The 21240-nt window shown below is 46.0% G+C and overlaps 1 protein-coding gene across 1 annotated transcript in view; it reads left to right on the forward strand.

The window, feature by feature from the left end:
• The first annotated feature begins 298 nt into the window (after positions 1–298).
• Positions 299–21240, forward strand: part of LOC137538540 (fatty acyl-CoA hydrolase precursor, medium chain-like) — a 59663-nt gene continuing 38721 nt past the window's right edge. The window contains exons 1-3 of the mRNA XM_068260776.1: positions 299–491; positions 18504–18708; positions 19603–19741. Coding sequence (XP_068116877.1) covers positions 428–491; positions 18504–18708; positions 19603–19741 — 408 coding nt within the window. The 5' untranslated portion in view covers positions 299–427. The remainder of the gene's footprint in view (positions 492–18503; positions 18709–19602; positions 19742–21240) is intronic.

Raw genomic sequence — 21240 nt, forward strand, 5'->3', positions numbered from 1 at the left:
CCCAATCACCTCCCAAGTCTGCAGAGTCCCTGGGGAGCAACAGTTAAGATGGGGAGGGACACCTTGGCGGCCCCTACAGGCTCTGGGGCCCTGGGGCAATTGCCCATTTTTTCCTATGGTAGCTCCGGCCCTGTATGTACTCTGTAAAGTGCTGCAGAAGATGTCAGTGCTATATAAATACATAATAATAATATGGTAGGGCATTAGACTATGACGATGTACAGGTGACAGGCCAGTAACATTTTAGCCCCCGTGTCAGTCCTCCTTATCACCAGCTCATCATCCAGCACTCCTTTGTAAAGCTGTGGGCAGTGTGATTGCAGCAAAACAGTACAAAGTGCCCGGCTGTCTCCTCTCACCCAGTCCTGCAGGAACAACCTCTGCTGGAGGAACTCATCTGCCACCTCCGTCCTCAGCACTGACGCTCATGGCCTCATTGCTCCACGTTCTCCTCCTGTGGCCCCTCGTCTTGGGCTCCCTGGTGGCAGCAGGTAACTTACCCCTCTTTATATTGAATAGATTGTGTCTGAATGTAACTGGTAGCTAGCTCTGATTTTACAAAAACCAGTTACACCGCTGATCAATTGCAAATGTTGAAAGTTAAATTTTACTACTACAGTATACCTAAAGTCTGCTGAGAATTCAAAGGATGTACAGAGTGCTACATAAACAGTGCAGGTGGTCATCAGATAGTAACGTACATGTGGGCTTTGACCACTGTAATGCGTGAGCAGGGCCTAAGTCCGTACAAACATCAGTGTCCGCCGGTCTCAGGTGTGTATACCAATCACAGGGAGTCCTACTGGTATGGGAGGTCCATCAAACAACTCACATAACAATGTATGGGCTTCATGCACTAAGTTAAATAGCATGCCTTATCAGAGTTAACACACCTTATCAGAGTAAATATGCCTTAACATGCCTTATCAGAGTCACTTGACAGGAAACTTGCCTATTTGGCAGGGATAATGTCCTTAGAAGTGATTGGACCAGCAGAAGCTGAGGGCAGGACGAGTGGAGCTCTTGTCATTGCCAATTAGCAGGCATAAGTTGTAGCACTCGCTATGCTACTCTGATAAGGCACGTTAACTCTGATAAGGCGTGTTAACCCTGACAAGACGTGTTAACTCTGATAAGGCATGCTATTTGTATTACTGAATCGAGTCCTATATGAAGTCAAAGTTTCCCATACAGGACTTGACCCTTCAAGGATAAATATCCAACTTATTTATTGCATTTGTTAGTGTGAGTACAGCATACAAACAGCACAACGCTTCGGGCAAAAGCCCTTTATCAAGTGCTTGAAGCTTCTGGATCAAAAGTGACACACTTAAAGACAATACAAATTACGCCCCACCCAGACTATAGGGGGGGGGGGGGGCAGGTTAATTACATCATTAACCCTTTCTAAGGTAGCGAGCAGCAATAACAAAGTTTCCCCCTGCATACACTTGAAACTGTACTTAGGCGTTGTTCACATCTAAAATCGAAATCACTGACAGCAGCAATTTTTTTATTTTTTTACGTGTTTTTTTCTCTCCTCCCGCTTAGCTGCGCGCTGCAAACAAATCGCGTTGCAAAAGTGCTTTGAAAGGCGCTTTACAAAAAATTGCAGCCCCTAAGGCAACACATTGAAAGACCATAACTTGGACGTTATAGTAGATTCTTTAGCCCGGCGTTTAGTGCGCCGTTTTCGTCACACAGTGATGGAACGAAAACGGCGCATGCATTACATTAAAAAAACATTACTGAGCATGTGCAACACACACAACGCAGCAGATTTATTGCTAAACGCACAGCATGCATCACTTTCTATTCTAATATTTCTACACGTTACACACAACGCAACGTGGGCACTGTGAATGTCGCACTTACTTACGTTGCGTTAGTCTGCGTTAAAACATTTTCTAATGTGAAAGAGGCCTAAAAGAGCAATAGGAACTCCACTAAAAACTGCAAAATGCACACAAATTGACTTTACCTCCAGATACAGGCAGGTCTTAAACTGGTAAATTATGTGCTAACATGCCTCCTAATTTCCTTCAAGAATAGCTATTTTCGGTAAATTAATGCAAATAACCTCAAAAAATGACTCCATAATTTACCACATGAGGTAAAACATGACTAAGGGCTGGTGCACACCGAGCGGCTTTTTGGGCGTTTTCAGATCCGCTTGCGGCTGCGGATCTGCTTGGTCAATGTATCTCAATGGGGTGGTGCACACCAGAGCGGCAGGCGTTTTGCAGAAACGAAAAATGCCTGGGTGAGGCATTTTTTGGATTTCGGATGCGTTTCTGCCTCAATGTTAAGTATAGGAAAAACGCAAACCGCTCTGAAAAACGGCACTTCAGAGCGGTTTTGCAGGCGTTTTTGTTACAGAAGCTGTTCAGTAACAGCTTTACTGTAACAATATATGAAATCTACTATACTGAAAACCGCAGCAGCAATCCGCAAAACGCTAGCAAACCGCCTCATAAAAATAAAAAAAAGCGTTTAAAAATCTGCTAGCGTTTTGCGGATCTGCTAGCGGGTTTTGGTGTGCACCAGCCCTTAGAGCTTGTTCACACTGCAGCCTTTTTTTGCTTTTTTCCGCCCACTTGCGGTTTTTAAAAACGCCCCCCGACCGTGTGGACAATGAATGTCTATGAGAAGGTTCATATCAGCGCGGGTCGTGCGCTGTGCGACTAGCAAAGTGGTGCCTGTACCATTTTTGAGGCGACTGAACGCTGAAACATTTATTTCTAATATCTTATTTGTGCCAACGTTTAATATATATCTTGATGAAGACATTTTAAATAATAAAAATAAATAAATTAATAAATAGAACAAATTTTCAAAACACAAATTCCCTTTAAACATGGAGTAATACAACCAAGACACACAGAGAGGAACAGGAACCAGTAGATTGTTAAAAATTACAGAAGAACAGATTTAAAGAGACACTGAAGCGAAAAAAAATATATGATATAATGAATTGGTTGTGTACTATGAATAATTACTAGAAGATTAGCAGCAAAGAAAATATTCTCATATTTTTATTTTCAGGTATATAGTGTGTTTTCTAACATTACATCATTCTCTAATATGTGCAGATTACACAACACTCAGCATTCAAAATGATTCTTTCAGAGCAGTCTGTGAACTAATGACCTCTCCTCTGGCAGATAAAAAGAAAACTGTTCACTTACAGTTGAGATAATAAAAGTCAGAAGACAGCCCTCTCCACGACTTTGAAAGTCGTAGAGATTAATGGCTTTTGCATAGAGATAACAACTGGAGTTTCTTAACTCTTCCTGTACTGGAAACAATTACACTGATGTATCTGATCTTAATGTGTGTCTTTTTTTCGCTTCAGTGTCTCTTTAAGTCATCTCTGCTGTGCCGTATACTGTCCATTTAGTATTGTTTTTGCAGCATAAGCTGTAGCCAGTATGGGTTGTAATGCTGAATTTCATCATCAATATTATGCCGCCCAGACAGTGAGTTGGTATACAGAAACTTTGTTCAAAAGTGTTCTAAATAATAATTTTGTGTGTGTTGTGCGTTTCAAAGAAGTCTTTGCTATGTGTGTACGAACTTCCAACACAAGCAGGTTTACATTTAATTGCTGGGCTTGTTATTGCAGAAGTTGCTATAGGATCTCTGAAAAGGGAACACAGGTCTCTGTCTTATTTGTTATCAGTGTCTCTTTCAGGAGGTGTGTGTGTGTGTGTGTGTGTGTGTGTGTGTGTGTACAGTGTGTGTGTGTGTGTGTGTGTGTGTGTGTGTGTACACACGTGTGTGTGTGTGCAGTGTGTGTGTGCAGTGTGTGTGTAGAGTGTGTGTGTGTGTGTGTGTGTGTGTGTGTTTTTTGAGCTTCAACATTCAAAGTAAACCTGTGGCAAACAAAAGGACTTATATACTTATCCTGGGCTTCCTCCAGCCCCCTGCTATAGTCTGTACAAACAAAAGACAAACACTTATATAGCGTTTTTCTCCTGGTGGACTCAAAGCGCCAGAGCTGCAGCCACTAGAACTATAGGGGGGGGGGGGGGGCAGGTTAATTACATCATTAACCCTTTCTAAGGTAGCGAGCAGCAATAACATAGTTTCCCCCTGCATACACTTGAAACTGTACTTAGGCGTTGTTCACATCTAAAATCGAAATCACTGACAGCAGCAATTTTTTTATTTTTTTACGTGTTTTTTTCTCTCCTCCCGCTTAGCTGCACGCTGCAAACAAATCGCGCTGCAAAAGTGCTTTGAAAAGGCGCTTTACAAAAAATTGCAGCCCCTAATGCAACGCATTGAAAGACTATAACTTGGACGTTATAGTAGATTCTTTACCCCGGCGTTTAGTGCGCCGTTTTCGTCACACAGTGATGGAACGAAAACGGCGCATGCGTTACATTAAAAAAAACATTACTGAGCATGTGCAACACACACAACACAGCAGATTTATTGCTAAACGCACAGCATGCAGCACTTTCTATTCTAATATTTCTACACGTTACACACAACGCAACGTGGGCACTGTGAATGTCGCACTTACTTACGTTGCATTAGTCTGCGTTAAAACATTTTCTAATGTGAAAGAGGCCTAAAAGAGCAATAGGAACTCCACTAAAAACTGCAAAATGCACACAAATTGACTTTACTGCCATGTACAGGCAAGTCATAACCACTTCAGCCTAACTGGACGAAATTTCTCGTCCAGTTAGGCTGCGCACACTCCCGCGGGTCGCGCGCGCTCCCACGGCCCCCCCCGTGCGCGCTCCCGCTTCCGGCCGTTAGCTCGGCGAACAGTGAAAGGGATTATTGATCCCTTTCACCGATCGCATCCCCCCGGAGAAAAGCCGACAGCGTCTCTCCAGACGCTGCAGCTTTTCTGGTTCCAAAAAGTTACGCGTCTTCTTTCTTCTTCCTGGGAGCGAGCTCGATCGCAGGGATGCTCAAATTCGGCTTCGGGAGATATCCGGATTTTTGCTATCCGGATATCTCCCAGTAATGCTGTGCGGGCTGGGCGGGGGGGGGGGGGGGGTCAAGCTTACCTCTCTGACGTCTTCTTCGGTCGTCACTCAGCGCCTCCCATGATGCGCTCCACGCGCGTCACGTGATTACAAACACTTCCTCCTTCAACCCGGAAGGAGGAAGTGTTTGTAATCAGGTGACCGCCGCTTGGAGCGCATCGTGGGAGGCGCCGAGGGACGACCGAAGAAGACGTCAGAGAGGTAAGCTTGACCCCCCCCCCCCCCCCGCCCAGCCCGCACAGCATTACTGGGAGATATCCGGATAGCAAAAATCCGGATATCTCCCGAAGCCGAATTTGAGCATCCCTGCTCGATCGCTCCCAGGACTATTTGACTGTGGCCATCTTGTGGCCAGATAGTAAAACTACACCCACATGCATTTAACATTACTCAGGCACACTTTTTACATTAAAAATTACTGTTTACTTCCCACACCACTAATTACCCACATACAATTTTTAACAAAAAAAAACAACAACAAAAATTTACAATAAAAAAACAAAACATAAATAGTTACCTAAGGGTCTGAACTTTATAAATATGCATGTCAAAGGAGTGTACTAATATATTTTTTTTTTAATTATGGGCTTGTAAATAGTGATGGACGCAAATTTAAAAATTGCACCTTTACTTCCAAATAAAATATCGGCGCCATACATTGTGATAGGGACATAATTTAAATAGTGTAATAAGCGGGACAAATTGGCAAATAAAGTACATGGGTTTTAATTATGGTAGCATGTATGAATTTCAAACTATATTGGCCAAAATCTGATAAATAATGATTTTTTTTCATTTCTTTCTTAATATTTCTGTTAAAATGGATTTAGAATAAATTAATTCTCAGCAAAATGTATCACCCACAAAAAGCCTAATTGGTAGCGGAAAAAACAAGATATAGATCAATTCATTGTGATGAGTAGTGATAAAGTTATTGGCAAATGAATGGGAGGTTAAAGTTGCTCGGATGCAAAAAAATTTCAACCCTTGGGGCTGAAGTGGTTAAACTGGTAAATTATATGCTAACATGCCCCCTAATTTCCTTCAAGAATAGCTATTTTCGGTAAATTAATGCAAATTATCTCAAAAAATTACTCCATAATTTACCACATGAGGTAAAACATGACTAAGAGCTTGTTCACACTGCAGGCGTTTTTCTGCTTTTTTCCGCCCGCGTGCGGTTTTTAAAAAACGCCCCCCGACCGTGTGGACAATGAATGTCTATGAGAAGGTTCATATCAGCGCGGGCCGTGCGCTGTGCGACTAGCAAAGCGGTGCCTGTACCATTTTTGAGGTGACTCCGCCTCAATGAAAAGTATAGAAGAAACGCGAAACGTTCACAAAATCCCTTTGTGCAGCGATTGTGTTCGCGTTTTAAAGAATACATACATTGTATTTATTCTTTTCCGGGTCAAAGAGTTCACTTACTGACCAACGTCAGGGAGTCAACAACAAAACCGCTCTGGAAAAAACGCTTAGAAAACCGCTAAGCACAAAAACGAATCGCCCACCTAAGCGCCGGGAATCGGATAAAAAAAAGACGCCTCAAAAAAAGCCCAACGCGGACGGACACACGAACAGAACGCAATATGAAAAAGGCCTTAAACCTACCAGAAAAGCTAAATGTCAGTAGCTTATGAGGTAAATTACCGTGCCTGAGGTAATTTGTTTGAAAACCCTCCCAGAATTAAGGCCAATGTTGTGTTTTCCTGGCCTGCAAGGCCCCTTCCACATTCAACAAGTCTGTTGCGGTGCGATTCTTCTGCAACTGCACCGAAATGGTCCCAAAATGTTGCAACGCATGTTACCACTGTTAGGAATCCGGCTCTGTGTGGTTGCACCTGCTGGTGGCACTTGGTTTCGGGACTGTGCTAACATCTATCACCAGCAGGTGGCATTGTGCAGCATGTCATGGACATTTCTTTGCCTGCAGTTTCCTGGTTCACCTGCTGGTGGCTCTCTGCATCTGGACAGTAGTAATTCTATCATTCACCAGCAGGTGGCCCTCATGCTATCTATCCTGGACAATTATGCATCATCTGATGGGATTTGCATTTAAGGACTCCACCCGCCTCAGAACCTTGCCAGAACCTCAGTTCAGCTTGGCTGTCCTGATCGCTGTGTTCTGTGCTCCCGGCTCTGAGAAGCTCTGTTCTGATCTGATCTCCTGGTTTATGTTCTTTGCTTACTCTGACTCTGATTTGCCTTGCCCTTGTCTGCTGTTCCGCCTGGTCTGTAAATATTTCTGTATATTGTTGTATAGTTAGTTAGTTAGGATTGCTGTGTTTATGTGGGTTGCACTGTGGGATTTACCATTTGCTAATTTGTATATAATTGCACTGATTGACAATAAAACTGTTTATTTCACATTCATTGGTTTCCGTCTCAGTTCTGCTGCACATTGTGATCTATCAAGTCTGCTGCTAAGAGCAGCCATAACAGTAGGTTCTGGCCACACACTGATCACAGCAGCAAGCCTGAGTTTTGGAAATGTATCCCAATCAGGTGCAATATTATGCATTGCTAGCAAAGGAAAATGAGTTTTCCTGCAGGAAGTTTTTCTCTGATCATCCCAGAGAATCTTTGCTGGCTTTAGTTGATCTGGTGCATGGCTTTGTAGCCCAAGGAATATTTTGTAGTCAGGAAGTAGAATCTTTAATTAAAATATGGGTAGATTTAGCACTGTCCAATTTGCCTTCAGATGACTTCTCGGCACCCCTACAGCCAGTCCAAATCCAATCATTATTGTATTTATTAGAAGAGGATCCAGTATATTTTGAGGAACAATATTTGGGGAAAGGTAATGAAGCAATGTTGGAGTGTATAGAATCTGCATATTCTCTTGTTTGTCAGGGTTTGTGTATCTATGAAGATGCTCTTACTTTAATCTCTGTCTGGCAAAGACTGCTTTCTGCCTCTTCCACTCCTCAGTCTACTTCCTTACCTTCCTTTTCTGCTGATCAGAGCTTGCAGCACACAGCCTCAGTAGGCCCAGAAAATAATTTGGTCTCTTATACAGCAGGCCCCACAGTTGCTAAAAGAAAGGGGAGATCAAAGCATAAAAGAAAATATGTTCCCACTGCCTCCATTCAGCATGTACTGCCTATTGAACCTGGGTCTGCAACACCTGCAGCACTTGATCTGTCTCCATCCCTGACTATACAATCAGTTGCTCATTTTCCAGTACAGCCTGCAGACTCTTGCCTCCAGATGCCTGCAGACTCTTGCCTCCAGATGCCTGCAGACTCTTGCCTCCAGATGCCTGCAGACTCTTGCCTCCAGATGCCTGCAGACTCTTGCCTCCAGATGCCTGCAGACTCTTGCCTCCAGATGCCTGCAGACGCTTGCCTCCAGATGCCTGCAGACGCTTGCCTCCAGATGCCTGCAGACGCTTGCCTCCAGATGCCTGCAGACTCTTGCCTCCAGATGCCTGCAGACTCTTGCCTCCAGATGCCTGCAGACTCTTGCCTCCAGATGCCTGCAGACTCTTGCCTCCAGATGCCTGCAGACGCTTGCCTCCAGATGCCTGCAGACGCTTGCCTCCAGATGCCTGCAGACGCTTGCCTCCAGATGCCTGCAGACTCTTGCCTCCAGATGCCTGCAGACTCTTGCCTCCAGATGCCTGCAGACTCTTGCCTCCAGATGCCTGCAGACTCTTGCCTCCAGATGCCTGCAGACTCTTGCCTCCAGATGCCTGCAGACTCTTGCCTCCAGATGCCTGCAGACTCTTGCCTCCAGATGCCTGCAGACTCTTGCCTCCAGATGCCTGCAGACTCTTGCCTCCAGATGCCTGCAGACTCTTGCCTCCAGATGCCTGCAGACTCTTGCCTCCAGATGCCTGCAGACTCTTGCCTCCAGATGCCTGCAGACTCTTGCCTCCAGATGCCTGCAGACTCTTGCCTCCAGATGCCTGCAGACTCTTGCCTCCAGATGCCTGCAGACTCTTGCCTCCAGATGCCTGCAGACTCTTGCCTCCAGATGCCTGCAGACTCTTGCTCCCAGCCGCATGCAGAACTTTGCATCCAGCCATCTGCAGACACTTGCATGCAGCCTACAGAGACTTTGTTTCAGCCTGCAGAAAATTGCATCCAGCCCGCAGACGCTTGCATCCAGCCCGCACGGGCTTGCATCCAGCCCGCACGGGCTTGCATCCAGCCCGCACGGGCTTGCATCCAGCCCGCACGGGCTTGCATCCAGCCCGCACGGGCTTGCATCCAGCCCGCACGGGCTTGCATCCAGCCCGCACGGGCTTGCATCCAGCCCGCACGGGCTTGCATCCAGCCCGCACAGGCTTGCATCCAGCCCGCACAGGCTTGCATCCAGCCCGCACAGGCCCTGCTCCAGCCCGCACAGGCCCTGCTCCAGCCCGCACAGGCCCTGCTCCAGCCCGCACAGGCCCTGCTCCAGCCCGCACAGGCCCTGCTCCAGCCCGCACAGGCCCTGCTCCAGCCCGCACAGGCCCTGCTCCAGCCCGCACAGGCCCTGCTCCAGCCCGCACAGGCCCTGCTCCAGCCCGCACAGGCCCTGCTCCAGCCCGCACAGGCCCTGCTCCAGCCGGCCCAGCCAGGTGCTCAGCCAACGGCCCAGCCAGGTGCTCAGCCAACGGCCCAGCCAGGTGCTCAGCCAACGGCCCAGCCAGGTGCTCAGCCAACGGCCCAGCCAGGTGCTCAGCCAACGGCCCAGCCAGGTGCTCAGCCAACGGCCCAGCCAGGTGCTCAGCCAACGGCCCAGCCAGGTGCTCAGCCAACGGCCCAGCCAGGTGCTCAGCCAACGGCCCAGCCAGGTGCTCAGCCAACGGCCCAGCCAGGTGCTCAGCCAACGGCCCAGCCAGGTGCTCAGCCAACGGCCCAGCCAGGTGCTCCGCCAGCTGTCAACCAGTCTAATGCCCTCCCAACTGCCTACCAGTCTGTTGCCATGCCTGTTGCCAACCAGTCTGTTGCCATGCCTGTTGCCAACCAGTCTGTTGCCATGCCTGTTGCCAACCAGTCTGTTGCCATGCCTGTTGCCAACCAGTCTGTTGCCATGCCTGTTGCCAACCAGTCTGTTGCCATGCCTGTTGCCAACCAGTCTGTTGCCATGCCTGTTGCCAACCAGTCTGTTGCTATGCCTGCTGCCAACCGGTCTGTTGCCCTGCCTGCTGCCAACCGGTCTGTTGCCCTGCCACAAGAGACTTCTGCTTCTGCTGCCCAGCCACAAGAGACTTCTGCTGCCCAGCCACAAGAGACTTCTGCTGCCCAGCCACAAGAGACTTCTGCTGCCCAGCCACAAGAGACTTCTGCTGCCCAGCCACAAGAAACTTCTGCTGCCCAGCCACAAGAGACTTCTGCTGCCCAGCCACAAGAGACTTCTGCTGCCCAGCCACAAGAGACTTCTGCTGCCCAGCCACAAGAGACTTCTGCTGCCCAGCCACAAGAGACTTCTGCTGCCCAGCCACAAGAGACTTCTGCTGCCCAGCCACAAGAGACTTCTGCTGCCCAGCCACAAGAGACTTCTGCTGCCCAGCCACAAGAGACTTCTGCTGCCCAGCCACAAGAGACTTCTGCTGCCCAGCCACAAGAGACTTCTGCTGCCCAGCCACAAGAGACTTCTGCTGCCCAGCCACAAGAGACTTCTGCTGCCCAGCCACAAGAGACTTCTGCTGCCCAGCCACAAGAGACTTCTGCTGCCCAGCCACAAGAGACTTCTGCTGCCCAGCCACAAGAGACTTCTGCTGCCCAGCCACAAGAGACTTCTGCTGCCCAGCCACAAGAGACTTCTGCTGCCCAGCCACAAGAGTCTTCTGCTGCCCAGCCACAAGAGACTTCTGTTGCCCAGCCACAAGAGACTTTTGTTTCTGCTGCCCAGCCACTAAGGACTTCTGCTGCTGCTGTCCAGCAATTACAGTCTTCCGCTGCTGTTCCTCTGGGTGGTTCCCAGCCTGCTCCTCCTCCTGAAGGGATCCTGCCTGCCGCCCAGCCTGAGGTGATCCTGCCTGCCGCCCAGCCTGAGGTGATCCTGCCTGCCGCCCAGCCTGAGGTGATCCTGCCTGCCGCCCAGCCTGAGGTGATGCTGCCTGCCGCCCAGCCTGAGGTGATGCTGCCTGCCGCCCAGCCTGAGGTGATGCTGCCTGCCGCCCAGCCTGAGGTGATGCTGCCTGCCGCCCAGCCTGAGGTGATGCTGCCTGCCGCCCAGCCTGAGGTGATGCTGCCTGCCGCCCAGCCTGAGGTGATCCTGCCTGCCGCCCAGCCTGAGGTGATCCTGCCTGCCGCCCAGCCTGAGGTGATCCTGCCTGCCGCCCAGCCTGAGGTGATCCTGCCTGCCGCCCAGCCTGAGGTGATCCTGCCTGCCGCCCAGCCTGAGGCGATCCTGCCTGCCCAGCCTGAGGCAACCCGGCCTGCCGCCCAGCCTGGGGTGATCCGGTCTGCTGCCCAGACTGAGGGGATCCAGTTCACTGTTGCCCAGACTGAGGGGATCCAGTTCACTGCCTGGCCTGATGTTCCACCTGTTAGCCTCTTGTCTGTGGTCCTGCCTGACATTTTCCATCCGTCTTCTATTAAGACTTTTCAGTTTCCTGTCATCCAGTTTTCAAATACTCCTGTCACCCAGCCGGGTCAGGTAATATTTATTTTTGAATTATTTCCCTCCCTGCCCACCCAGTCTTGGCATTTGCTGCTTATTTTATTTCCTGCTGTTTTTTGTCATTCTGGCGGAGGATTTGTAAGAACATTGTGGAGCGTCCTGAGGCCGCTCCTAAAGGGGGGGGTTATGTTAGGAATCCGGCTCTGTGTGGTTGCACCTGCTGGTGGCACTTGGTTTCGGGACTGTGCTAACATCTATCACCAGCAGGTGGCATTGTGCAGCATGTCATGGACATTTCTTTGCCTGCAGTTTCCTGGTTCACCTGCTGGTGGCTCTCTGCATCTGGACAGTAGTAATTCTATCATTCACCAGCAGGTGGCCCTCATGCTATCTATCCTGGACAATTATGCATCATCTGATGGGATTTGCATTTAAGGACTCCACCCGCCTCAGAACCTTGCCAGAACCTCAGTTCAGCTTGGCTGTCCTGATCGCTGTGTTCTGTGCTCCCGGCTCTGAGAAGCTCTGTTCTGATCTGATCTCCTGGTTTATGTTCTTTGCTTACTCTGACTCTGATTTGCCTTGCCCTTGTCTGCTGTTCCGCCTGGTCTGTAAATATTTCTGTATATTGTTGTATAGTTAGTTAGTTAGGATTGCTGTGTTTATGTGGGTTGCACTGTGGGATTTACCATTTGCTAATTTGTATATAATTGCACTGATTGACAATAAAACTGTTTATTTCACATTCATTGGTTTCCGTCTCAGTTCTGCTGCACATTGTGATCTATCAAGTCTGCTGCTAAGAGCAGCCATAACAACCACTGTTTCCAATGAAAGTATGCCTCACTTCCGGGTGAAACGCACAACGCACAGCTACTCATGCATCATCACAGTGGGATGCATCCATAGGACTATCACTACTGCAACGGGAGGCAGAGTTTTTGTGTGATGCTGCGACGGACTGCAAGAAGCGTGAAAGGGCTCTTAACCTTTTTTAGGACCTCTACACGCCAATAGCCGTCGACGTGGCGGTAGCCCAAGGACTGCCTAACGCCGATTGACGTGCAGTCCTGGTGGGCGTGTTTTTCAGGAGATCGCACTGCGCACATTTCTGCTTGAATGACGAAGCTCTGCTCCGCATCAGTCTGCCAGCGACGATCACCGCTAGGAGGCTGTTACACAGTGAAACCGCCATCTATTTACTAGGTACAGCGCTGCGATCTACGGCAGCGCTGTACTGGGGACAGCCATGTGACACAGCTGTCCCCTCTAGAGGCAGGTAAGCAATCTGTTGTCATAGGCTGAAGCCTATGACAGCCGACCGCGCTGATTGGCTAGCGTGGAGAGGGGAGGAGGGAGGGGGGGAAGAAAAAAATATGAATAAAATACACATATTTATTTAAAAAATAATACATAAATATTTGTATAAAAAGAGAAAAATCCTGGGAGCGATCATAGCCCACCAACAGAAAGCTCTGTTGGTGGGCAGAAAAGGGGGGGGGGATCCCTTGTGGGCTGAGTTGTGCGGCCCTGCAGTGAGCTCCTAAAGCTGCAGTGGCCATAATTGTAAAAAATAGCCTGGTTACCATAGGGGTTTAAGACCGTGGTCCTTAAAGGGGCACTACAGCGAAAAACTGTAAAATTTAAAATATGTGCAAACATATACAAATAAGAAGTACATTTTTTCCAGAGTAAAATGAGCCATAAATGACTTTTCTCCTATGTTGCTGTCACTTACAGTAGGTAGTAGAAATCTGACAGAAGTGACAGGTTTTGGACTACTCCATCTCTTCATGGGGGATTATCAGCAAGGCTTTTATTTTTTATAAAGATATTCCTGAAAAAGGATTTAAACAATGATGCTGTCCAGCTTCCCAGCTCCCTACACAGTTTTTGGCAGTTGGACGGAGCAACTGCCATTCACTAAGTGCTTTTGAAAATAAATATATCCCTGAGAATCCCCTATAAAGAGATGGACTAGTCCAAAACCTGTCACTTCTGTCAGATTTCTACTACCTACTGTAAGTGACAGCAACATAGGAGAAAAGTAATTTATAGCTCATTTTACTCAGGAAAAAATGTACTTCTTATTTGTATATTTTTGCACATATTTTAAATTTTACAGTTTTTCACTGTAGGGCCCCTTTAAGTGGTAAAACAAATAGGCAGTGCACACAAGGAAATGCACTTTTTGCGCACTGCCTTTGTTTTGTGTTTGTGGAACTACCCAGTGTGTGGCTCTGTGTTGTGTCATTGTCACCCGCGGAGTCTGCACTGCAGCATATTGGTCATTATGCAACCTGATTGAAAAGTACCTTCCTTGTTTAGCTTCAAAAGGGCATTTCAGAGACCCGAGAAGACCTTCCACTTGCGTCATGTTTTTGCTTTCAGGTACTGCCAGAGTTGCTTTCAATGGTAAATAACTGCGAATTTACTACTTTGGCCTGGTGTCAGGTTTTCTGCTGTGAAATTGCAAAGCATGATAAGAGTAGAATAGTTATAGAGCGGTGGGAGGTAACTTAGGAGCCATGCTCTTTGCTACCACTCAGAGGTCAGTGTAGTGGCCCACACAGTGCTGTGTTCTGTAAATCCCGCCCCATTTGCACCCTGAATCAGATATTGGTTGAACACCTGCTTAATGTTATTTAAAGTATTATTATTTATTGTATTTCTAAAGTGCCGACATATTACGCAGCGCTGGAAAATAAAGAAAAAGACACAGACAAGCTAGGACATAAAAGGAACAAGGTACACGATACTGTACAAGATCATGCTACGTAGTGAAAGGTCTTAAAGGACAACTGAAGTGAGAGTGATTTGGAGGCTGCCATATTTATTTCCTTTTGAACAATACCAGTTGCCCGGCAGCCCTGCTGATCTATTTGGCTGCAGTAAGTCTGTGAATCACACCAGAAACAAGCATGCAGCTAATCTTGTCAGATGTGACAATGATGTCAGAAACACTTGATCTGCTGCAGGCTTATTCCGGGACAGGGGCTATGGCTAAAAGTACGAGAGGCAGAGGATCAGCAAGACAGCCAGGGAATGCAGTGCTGGTCGTAATGGAAAAATCTACGCTTACGGATCATTACGCGTAATTTTACGCTATTACGCATTACGCAATTACGGTTACGGCGTAGGAAATGATCTACGGTACATCACTGTAATTACGCGTAAACTTACGCAGTTACGCGTAAGGATACCGTAATGTAGGCGCTTACACTACGATGTTACGCGTAGTGCCGTAATACCCATTAATGCGTATTTTTGATGCATACAGACGATATGTACGCGATAGCCGTCAATGTGACAGTTATTGCGTACATATCGTCCGTATGCGTCAAAACGTACGCTTATACTGAAGGGCGGGAGAAGATACTATTGGTTGCTTAGGATGTTGACTGATTGGCTACTCTTAGAAAAGGGGAGTTTTTACGTTAGTAATTACGCGTAAAATTACGCGTAAGTGTTCGTAAAATTACGCATACCTAGCAATTACGGTAGACAGTGTAATTACGATACCACTTTACTGCTTACGCATAAATAATTACGCGTAAGACCGTAAATTACGCGTAGCGCTTACGCGTAAATTTACATTGAATTACGATGCGTAATTACGCTCATGCGTAATTTCGGCCCAGCACTGTGGGAATGCGCACTGTTAAAAAGGAAATAAATGTGTCAGCCTTCATATCGCTTTTGCTTCAGTTGCCCTTTAAAGAGACTCTGAAGCCAATAAAAATAGGGCTTTTTATTTAACATTCCTCTTCTGCCATATCAGGTAAGATGAATTGCCGAACTCCCGGGGCAAAAATCCATGTCTTTCAAAGTTGTGGTTTTTGCTGCCTGGGGAGGCAGAGCTTTGGGCTGTAGCTCTGCCTCCAGTACAGTCAATCAGCGCTGATCACCGCCTTTCCCCGCCTCTCTCAGTCTTCTTTCACTGAGAGGGGAGGGGAGAGGCGGCGATCAGTGCTGATTGACTAAACTGGAGTCAGAACTACAGCAAACAGCTCTGCCTCCTCCAGGAAGTAATGGGGGATTTCGGGCGGCTAAAGACCTTGTTATGCCAACGGGAATGCACCGATTCATCTTAGCTGATATGGCAGACGAGGATTGGTAAATAAAAAGCCCTATTTTTATTGGCTTTAGTCTCTCTTTAAATACCAAATAATTCAAGGCCAAGTCAGTTTGTGGGAAGGTGCCTGACGATGAGGGTGCATGATTCAGTTGGATGCACTAGGAGGGGAGGACCCTGTCATAGGCTTACAATGTAAAGGGAGAGTGGTAAGGACACATTAGGTAGAGGCTTCAGAATTTAAAGCAATGATGTGGGGGTTAGGCAATCTTAAAGAGGTGCATTTTGAGGGCTCGTTTGAAGGTTTTGAAATAGGGGGTGGGCCTGAACTGTGGTGGAAGGGAGTTCCAGAGAGTATGGGCAAGTGCATGTCTGTGGAAGAGTTCAGAAAAGTAGGTCGGGCAGGTCTAGTGTACAGACTTGACAGAATTTTGAGGATGTTCCTGGAGCAGTTAGGGAGCCAGTGGAGGGAATAATGGGTGCGGGGGGGGGGGGGGGGGAGGGGGTTACCAGACCAAAACTGATAGAGGTAGTGGATAAGCAAGACAGCCAGGCAACATGCATTAAAACAAGGAACACCAAGAGCCCCAATAGTGTAATATGTACTGGTAAATGGTTACTAGATAGAGTAAATATTAATACTCACAAACCAGGGTTACCATTAGGCAACCACTGTAAAGGCAGGTGGGGAGATTTTCCTGACCCCACTCAGGAATAAGAAGTTGATGAGAAAAAGGGGGTTCAACCCTCCACCCAGGGTGGACTAAATATTATGCAGGAGAACAGAGGCGCCAAGAGGATAAAAGGAAGCTAAATAAGCTTAAAAACCAAATTCTTGGTAAATAGAGGAGGCAGTGGTGGACTTACCTCCTCCAAGTAGACACACAACTGTAGTAAAGACAGTCAATATATTTTATTTATGGACTCCAAATATGCAACGCGTTTCACAGGTTTGATCCCGCTTTATCAGGCAATAACAACGGAGCAATAGCATATGTGGTCAGTTGAAGAGCCAGGCACCTCTGATCAAACCTGTGAAACGTGTTGCATATTTGGAGTTCATAAATAAAATATATTGGACTGTCTTTACTACAGACGTTGTGTGTCTACTTGGAGGAGGTAAGTCCACCACTACCTCCTCTATTTACCAAGAATTTGGTTTTTAAGCTCATTAGGCAACGTGCATTGTTTGAAAGGAAGTACATACTGTATATTAGCCTCCATTTATCTCTTACCTCGGGTTCCCTTTAGGATTTTAGTGTTTATTTGAGAAATTCCTACATTTTTTATATTGACTGGGGCACTTTGTAGGTTAAAGAAAGGTCTCCTTCCTGCTGCAGTGCAAGAAAGCTCAAAAAGCTTCATAAGGAATAATAGGACTTGGTCAGTCAGTCTGGGGACTTTACTTTAGAAGCATCAGGAAAACAACTTCTTCTGTTCAGAACCTTTTACCAGGTGAGAGGTTGAAGGTTGTTCTAAAACGCTGAAACATTTATTTCTAATATCTTATTTGTGCCAACGTTTAATATATATCTTTTTAATGATGAAGACATTTTAAATAATAAAAATAAATAAATTAATAAATAGAACAAATTTTCAAAACACAAATTCCCTTTAAACATGGAGTAATACAACCAAGACACACAGAGAGGAACAGGAACCAGTAGATTATTAAAAATTACAGAAGAACAGATTTAAAGAGACACTGAAGCAAAAAAAATATATGATATAATGAATTGGTTGTGTACTATGAATAATTACTAGAAGATTAGCAGCAAAGAAAATATTCTCATATTTTTATTTTCAGGTATATAGTGTGTTTTCTAACATTACATCATTCTATAATATGTGCAGATTACACAACACTCAGCATTCAAAATGATTCTTTCAGAGCAGTCTGTGAACTAATGACCTCTCCTTTGGCAGATAAAAAGAAAACTGTTCACTTACAGTTGAGATAATAAAAGTCAGAAGACAGCCCTCTCCACGACTTTGAAAGTCGTAGAGATTAATGGCTTTTGCATAGAGATAACAACTGGAGTTTCTTAACTCTTCCTGTACTGGAAACAATTACACTGATGTATCTGATCTTAATGTGTGTCTTTTTTTCGCTTCAGTGTCTCTTTAAGTCATCTCTGCTGTGCCGTATACTGTCCATTTAGTATTGTTTTTGCAGCATAAGCTGTAGCCAGTATGGGTTGTAATGCTGAATTTCATCATCAATATTATGCCTTAAAGTGGGGTTGTCACCATAAAAGTCAAATTTCAACAGCAACTGGTCTGAGAGTATTAAGTGATAAAGATGCTAATCCTGCATTTAAAACTTTTAAAACGTTTTCTGCTGTTATGATTTTGGATTTATCACATACCGGTACCTTAGGAGCACTGGCCCTTTAATTGCCATTGCCATTGGCTGGCAAAACAGTTGCATGCTGAGGGGGACTTTTTATCTTTAATATATTCCTCCTCTTCCCTTTATTTCCCTCTCCTTCTAATGACATAAGACAGTGCACTTCCTAGTATAGACCTCAGTGGGAGTGTCTGAAGACTCTGGGAGGAGGGCGGGTAACAAATACGTAATTAGCAAGAAGAGAAAAGAAGAGTGAGGGAGGAAATGATGTCAGAATTAGCTTCATTCAAATGTAACCAATATGGAAACTGCCTAGAATAGGATTCTCTGCTTTTTCTTTATAACATTCACAGGAATCATAACGTGGACAGTGCAATACATCTGTTATGTAAGTAGAACTAGTATTTATCTACTTATTTATGTGTTTTTCATTTTTAGGTTAGCATGGGTGTCACTTGTTCTTTAAAATGGAGAACACTATTTTTTAAATTTGGCTTATCCTTCTTCTCAGGTGAGCTGGAGGATAAGCCCCTGGTGGACACAAAGTACGGGAAGGTGCGTGGGATAGTCGCAGCTGTGAAAGACACGGAGAGAACCGTGCACGCTTTTTATGGCATCCCCTTCGCCAAACCACCGACTGGACCTTTACGGCTTGCAGCCCCGGAACCGCCGGAGCCCTGGAGCTCAGTGAGGGAGGCCTCTACATACCCGGCCATGTAAGTGGTCCTATCGTTCCTACATACATTACAGATCATGAATGATATTCTTTTAGAAATGATACAGTCAGTGTTTGCCCATTGCAGACTCTTTCCTCTCCCTGATTTACATTCTGACATTTATCACTGGTGGTGACCTCTTTGTCCTGTCAGGTGCAGCTCTGCAGACTGCTTGTTTTGGCCGTGTTTAAATCATAAATCGCAATCACTGACACCAGCGTTTTGCAATTTTGTTTTAGCACCTCCTGGCGCTTACCTGTGCGTTGCGATTTTTTTGTAAATCGCTTTTCTAAGCGCTTTTGCAGAGAGATTCGTTTTTTCACTTCCTGACTCAAGTCAGGAAGTGAACTCTTTGACCCGGAAAAGAATAAATACAATGCATTTATTCTTAAAAGCGCTCGGGAAAGCACTATGCAAAGTGCTTTTTCAAGCGCTTTGCGATTTCCCTATACCTTCCATTGAGGCAAATCGCCCCAAAAATGGTACAGGCAGCGCTTTGGTGAGCGGATCGGAATCGAACCGCTCATATGTGAACTCTCTCATAGGGAATCATTGCACAAGCGCTTTTAAGGCAATTTTGAAATCTTAAAAAAACCCGAAAAACACACTTAGTGTGAACAAGCCCTTACTGAGAGTTCTAATGCCAGTACAAAATATACCTGGTTTACCAGAATACTCAGGGGAGGAGGGGGGAGGGGGGATTCGGATTAGTTAAGCAGTCTAGCATAAGCCTCAGTGGGAGAGAAGAGCTACATACCAATATACAGCTATATAAAGCTATAGTAAGTATTTGTGATGTTGAAACCAGGATACAATAAAAGTGGGTATCCTGAATCATTTACTGCATTCTACTGTATGTCACTACAGGGCCTCTTTAATATTCCTGTCTTTCAGGTGTGTCCAATCCAGAGAGTCAATAGTACGCTTGCTGAAAGAATTTGACAGGGATTTATCGACACCGCCCTTGTCGGAAGACTGCCTCTACCTCAATGTTTTCACACCGGCAAACAGGGAGACGGATGCCAAGTTGCCGGTGAGAAGATCCCAGCGTCCTGCTGCTGAAAGGTTCAGGGGTAGACTAAAAGCCTGAGGGTGCATTCACATGCAATTTTGATTGCCCAATCACTGACCAATTTTACCACCTTCATATAGTGTGAGGGCCAACAGATTTTGAATTCTATGAACAGTTTTGTGTAGGTAAGCTCTTATACTACATGGAAATGGTAAAATGTACCAATCATTGGTAAAAATTGGATGTGTGTACCAGGCTTTAAGCACTCAACAATCAGTGCCGAGTTCCCATGCTTTATCAGTATAAGGTGCCTGATGTATGTCCCAAATCCAGGGAAAGAGACAGAATATAAGCTAAATGGAATAATGGAGTGCTGAACAGACTTGGACAACATAAAGTTAATATCAGTAAAGTCTAGAACACACCTTCAATTATGATTGGCCAATCACTCACCGATTTTACCACCTCTATGTAGTATGAGGAGCAACAGATATTGAATACTATGAGCAGATTGTATACATAAACCCTCATACTACATGGAGGTCTTAAAATTGGTCAGTGATTGGCCAATCATAACTGAAAGTGTGTACCTGGCTTAAGGGTGCATACACACACCCAATTGTGATTTGCCAATGACTGTCCACTTTTACCACCTCTGTGGGTGCCCAATACATTACTCGATTTGCCAGAGCAGTAGCTAGGGTTTTCAGCACCCAGGGACAACGTTTTTGTGCCTCCTCTGGACGAAAAGGGCGTGGCAACACATCAGAACGTGGTTGTGGTCATAGGCATACCTCCCAACTTTTTGAGATGAGAAAAAGGGACACTTAAGCCACGCCCTTGCCACACCCCTTGTCACGCCCCACCATGTCCCTAGTCACGCATACCATAAAGATCTCATAAGAAAAATAATGTTGTTTTATCATTCAAACCACACTGGTCCTTTCTGTCCTGGTTCATTTTCCTTCATAGTGACATTTTAAAATTAGTAATATATCAATTTAAAGGATGTGAATAAAGTTCAGAGTCAATCAAACACATTTTTAGTATAGAAATCTATATATTTATATAGAAAGAGGGACAAAGTCCTGAAAGAGGGACAAATGAGAGGGAAAAAGGGACAGAGGGACAGGGCTTCCAAAAAGGTACTGTCCCTCCGAAAAAAAGGGACAGTTGGGAGCTATGCATAGGTGGTGACTTTTTCTGCTGCTATGAACGCTTCTGCACTCCTCTGCAGAGGGAGGGAGAGAAGCAAGGGCACTTCAGGCAGCCAGCGAGTCGTAGCTTAGGCATGTGGGGGTGCAGTGACTGTGCTGAGCTCCTTCACAGTGCTGCACCCGGGGACACATGTTCCCCCTTGCCCACCCATAGCTACGCCTCTGTATTTTGCATGCAGATCGACCGTCCAATCCAATAATTTTATCTAATCAGAGTAGAATGAGTGCTGTCGGTCAGTCTTTGATTGATTTCTGGACAAAACTGGTCAAAATAATTGATCGTGCATGCTGGAAAATCTTGGT

The sequence above is a fragment of the Hyperolius riggenbachi genome, chromosome 11 (genome assembly GCF_040937935.1).
Source record: "Hyperolius riggenbachi isolate aHypRig1 chromosome 11, aHypRig1.pri, whole genome shotgun sequence".
Taxonomy (NCBI): Eukaryota; Metazoa; Chordata; class Amphibia; order Anura; family Hyperoliidae; genus Hyperolius; species Hyperolius riggenbachi.